We start from the raw sequence: 5,223 nt of genomic DNA, 5'->3' as shown, positions 1-5,223 counted from the left end.
AAAAATTGGATTTAATGTGCTTCGTTTTTTCAAATTAACTAGTTAGAGAATGGATGTGATTTTTTTTTAGGAATAATACTTTTGATCTGTGCATCAATGCAACAAAAGTTGACGAACGAACACAATATTATTAGATGACTAGGGAGAATTAAGTTAAACAGTATAAAGGGACAATATCGTTATTCACGGCAGGTAATGGAAGACGGTCGTACAATATCGCGAATTGATTGAAGTTGACATGTACACCATTGGATGCCAACTCAGTGATCTAGAGGTTCAGTGTATACGCGCGAAACCGAAGGTTCTGAAGTTGGTTCCTAGTGGCAGGGTCATGGATGCACACCTGAGCCCCATACTAGAACGAAACAACTGTACAGTGCTTTCAGGTTTTCAGTGATCTAGGTAATATCGTTTAGTGGTTTAAAATATGAAAATATGATCCTTAATTTGATCTTCGTCAGGCGTTACTCTAATTGGCTACCTCATTATATATAATATCGAACTTGATATGACGTGATTTCATCCTAATTAATAGTCAAATGGATGTACAATCAATATATAAATAAGTGTATTTCCGAATAGGGTCGTCGTCGTGTTTTGGGGTTTAATAAATCTTCACTTGTACCAGTCTTGGTGTTCTTCGCGTCGTGGGAATTGCAATGGTTTCTCATTTTAAAAGTATAAGTAAGTGAACTCATTGTATTGAAGATAATTGAATTGGTCAGTGAAATATGGATAGTAGCGAGATCGTGTAGATTAGCAGTTCTATTACCCAGCAGTCCTTGGTTCGATATTTGCTTAGGCTAAGGTTGGTTATAAGTTCCATTGATCGACTTTGTTCGTTTATGCATATATCTTGATTTTCTCTTAATTACTGTCATTATGCTATTTTCATAACATCACGTAACTTTGGAGAGCATACCTCTTGGTACTAGCGCTCCATTGGATATTTTTAGCAAATAAAAATTAACCTTATTACCATTTATCCAAAATTCTAGATTCTGTCTTCGATCTATTGGTTAATTGTTGCTCATTTGGATTCAAACCGAATAATCAGAGAATGACTGATATCACGAAGATACTACTGATGAAAGAGAATAGGTCAAGGTTATTTTAAAGAGGCCATTTAAGTGCTGACTCTGTGGAACTATTAGTTGAACAGTTTTTTAAATCCTATATTGTATCATTGACGGTTACTTTAATGACTATGTTTAGATGAAAAGCGACTGGAATTAAAGTCTTTTATTGTTAGGGGCGATTTTGAACAACAGTTACTTATTCAAAATAAATGTGGGCTTCAAACTGACTAGGGTCTACTGACTGACGTAAGTTCACATTGCTAAGTTGAATCCAAGATGTTGTTTTTATTAATAAAATGGTTACGTAAAAAATATAATGGATTTTATTATGTCGAAATTGTATTTACCTACATTCAAATGTTTGAGTTTTAATATATGTATACATTTCCAGTCGACTGTTAAAAAAACTAAGTATTTTGTTGATCAGTTCAATTGATAAACCCTGTTATGCAGAATTTGTAATTCCTCAACTGATTGTAGAAATTTATTCAGAAAGTTTCTCATGCATGACTCCCACGTTTCAACTTCACATTGTATTGATGAGCTTGTTTTATCTAATTCTGGATTTTGTTGCAGTAATTGTTCTTCTTGATCAATCAACCCATCTGGTGTTTCTTTTGATTTTCAGACTTATCTATCTGAATTTAAAACGTAATAAATATATAAGCATTTCCATCAGCTGGAAAGTAAGAGAGAAATAGATTGCTTTTTCGTTCTATTTTTTAACTTTTCGGGAACACATATGATTCCACAAGGGACCGAATTCATGATCGTCTGTAAGTATGAAGCTTTCATTGATTCAATCGGAATCCGAATCTTTATATTTTCTGACCTTACTTGACTTCCTATATAGTGCTGCCAGCGTCCTATGTCATCAATGAGGTTAACTTCAGTCTCAATATATTTGAGTTTCATATTCTATAAAACCATCATACAATCACTACGGTTACTAATAACCATATCCTTTAAGATGAATCTCAATAAATCCCAATGCTAAGTCATAACTTATAGAGCTAATTAGTTGAGAAGTGTGATAATCCACCTACAATATTAAATGGTGGTCTCTTGATTGGAATTGGGCAAATGAATCACTGTTTTTCGACATGACAGATCTATTATATCATGCTCGCCCCTAGTTCTGAAAAAAAGGATTCCATTTTGCGCGTTCACAATATCGGGTAGTTCTAAACGCCGACAAATGAAACAGTTTATTACTTCCTAGTTTCTACTTGTTCTGAAGCTCAATTACTTTCATGTCGTACAAAATATTCACACACAAGTTAGTAAGTAAACATATATATTGCAGGATATCAATTAAGAAAGATTGAAAGCCAAAATATTGATAGTTCATATCGTAGGACTTTTTATTGGTAAGCATCTATGAAATTGTACAAAATTATGCCTGTAACTATTGGTAATAAATTACATTGATTTGAATTCCATTGATTAGTACTTTTGACTTTAATGAACTAATCAAGTATAAACAGATATATTCTCACAGCTGGATGAGTTTCAGTTTTCTAATATAACTAATGATTGTTTCTTAGTTCTACAATGATGAAACCATTTGCCACGTATTGTATACATTTTAATATTTGTCCTACAAATTCACGTATGTGTATTATCTTTAAAGAAATTTGTTCAAATGATTTTAGTTATAAATGTTACTGAAGAGCCCTTATTACTGTCACATAGATTAACCAAATGCAATCCTGAATAGCAACAATAACCTGAAAGTACAAATTCTTAATATTGCTATTAGCAATACCGCAATAACATTTGTAGTTTGCCTTTAATATAAATCATGGAATACTTATATATACCACAATTTTTCGAGAAATAGTCATTCACATAAATGTCACTAGATATATGTTCGTATGTAATTTTATTTCTATTGATAAATTATCATGAAGTTGATGAAAAAAAAGATTCAGTAAAGATTTTAATCAGAGGAACCTGCTCAAGAGTTTGGGTCACGTATTTTCTAACTGTGCAGATATTACAACTAATTTAACTGCATTAGATTCGTTTGAAGTGAATCATAATAATTACTAACTGTATGAACTTTTAGTGACCCCTGTATCTGGCTCGAATTAAATCGTATGGTTATTGTTATCGAAATAATACATACTGCCAACTCTCGTATATTTTTATCGACTTGGTTCGTGTTAGAGAATAACGAAATGAAATAAGTCAAATACAAGAATGGATTTTGGATATGTATACTTCTTATACTCATTTATCCAGACAGACAATCAAAGAAACGAAGTGACGCTCAGCGTAGATGGAGGGTGAACCAGGTCGTTCTGATTAGGTGTGACTCAATATTTATAGTCAAACAAAAATAAATTACAGACACACAATGAATGAAGCAAACAATTAACTCACATACCATCTTATTAAAACTCGTGGTTAATCAGCAAAACAATAGCAACGTCAAAATGTGGCTTGAGGATAATGAATAATTTGGTCTGTCCAGGAGCTAGAATAACCTATTTGGGCTTGACATAGTACCAGCCGCTACAAACTCACATATTATTACAACAGGGTTACAAATTATTATTAATAAATCAAATACTGGAAAATTCGAACAAAAACAGAACGGTTCTTGGCGAGGTACCCATTTTATTGACTATTTGACAAAACGAGAGACAAAACTGCTTTGCGTTTCAAGCACTTTATATATGATGAATGGGAAAAATTAGTTATAATAGTTGTACCAGTAGAAAAGTCTAATGAATAAATACAGATGTCGGATACTGACAGTTGAAAAAAAGATATATTTCGAATAATTACAATTTCAATTCATGGTATAGGTATGTTTGTTGTAATATTCAGTAATTAGTGCTGAGATCTCTTTACTGTGACAAAATTTTGATACAGCTTTTAACTGAACGCTTGAATCGGTTTCCTTAGGTCCTCTAGTAACCCCATGTTAATCTACATGACTACGTGAACACGAGTGAAAAGGCGCGAAATGTGGAAAGAACGCTTTACTCCAAGGTTGGTCTATATACAGAAAGTCGAGGGTATTTATAGCATTTCAGATGGCCTTGGGCTTCTGGAATGTTCTTGAACCCTACTAAACATGGTGGCAGGACAGGTCTTCAGTCAATCACAAACGTGACACATCACTCTTCATTTCCTAGAAGTTTCTGGGACACTTCTGTTCACTGTTGATTGGATAGAATGTTTTCCAGCGTTTTCATGACCACTCTAGGCATTTTTGAGGAATACTGTGGATCACCCCGACAAATTTATCTTACTGAATAGGGCTGCTATTATTATTACCATTATTACTATTATTACTACTACTACCATGATTATTATTATTATTGCTATTACTATTATCACTATTATTATTACTGCCATTATTATTACTATTATTATTAATACTACCATTATTATTATTATTATTATTATTATTATTATTATTATTATTATTATTATTATTATTATTATTATTATTATAAGCTTACTTCCGGTGATATACTGATTTTTCGATTTTCTGCACCTCGTTTTGTTTTGCTTTTCTTTTCTTTTTGTTTTTTACCAGTATTACTTTTTAACTGCCTTGATGTACTTGGTCTACGTGATAATCTTCGATTTACTGAGATATGAATGAATGGGAATATTTCATAGTACAGTATGATGAATAAAACAGAATGAACTAAACTAAATAAAGAAATCATCATGTTTATTCTGTTGTCAATGTTTCCATGAAACTAGTTCATCAAAAGTAATGAATGATTTTAGGATTTGTGTTACTTGAATTATATATCTAGTGTTGAGCAAATGTTTTAGTATCACTAACTCTATCGGTCATAAACAACTTAGAACCGGGCACCTTTGTACTCTGGTTCACAATATCACACTAGACCAGCACAGCAATATAAGGTTATCGAGACAAATCTCACAGTAATAGAAAGATTGGGTATATGCAATCTGATTCGAGAAGGAATTAATTTGTACAATAGAAAAGTATCATATAATTTTAAAATCCAAGATCTAGAAGAAGTCCAAAAAGAGTGAATGCACGTATTGTATTGAGATTGATACTGACCCACTACACCCATAATCTACAACCATTGTTTATGATAATGATAAGGAATAAAATCAAGTAGTCTGAAATTATCAACACGAC

The 5,223-nt window shown here is 32.2% G+C and overlaps 1 protein-coding gene across 1 annotated transcript in view; it reads right to left on the bottom strand.

Annotated features, from left to right (window-relative positions):
* Positions 1 to 1,404: 1,404 nt before the first annotated feature.
* MORN1 (Alsin) overlaps positions 1,405 to 5,223 on the bottom strand; it is a gene marked incomplete at its 5' end in the record, with an annotated part of 34,719 nt that continues 30,900 nt past the window's right edge. The window contains 2 exons of the mRNA XM_051218853.1: positions 1,405 to 1,717; positions 4,559 to 4,689. Coding sequence (XP_051072390.1) covers positions 1,676 to 1,717; positions 4,559 to 4,689 — 173 coding nt within the window. The 3' untranslated portion in view covers positions 1,405 to 1,675. The remainder of the gene's footprint in view (positions 1,718 to 4,558; positions 4,690 to 5,223) is intronic.

Source organism: Schistosoma haematobium, chromosome ZW (genome assembly GCF_000699445.3).
Source record: "Schistosoma haematobium chromosome ZW, whole genome shotgun sequence".
NCBI classification, from domain to species: Eukaryota; Metazoa; Platyhelminthes; class Trematoda; order Strigeidida; family Schistosomatidae; genus Schistosoma; species Schistosoma haematobium.
Note: the sequence above shows the minus strand (reverse complement) of the source record. Positions and strands in the feature narration are given on the sequence as shown.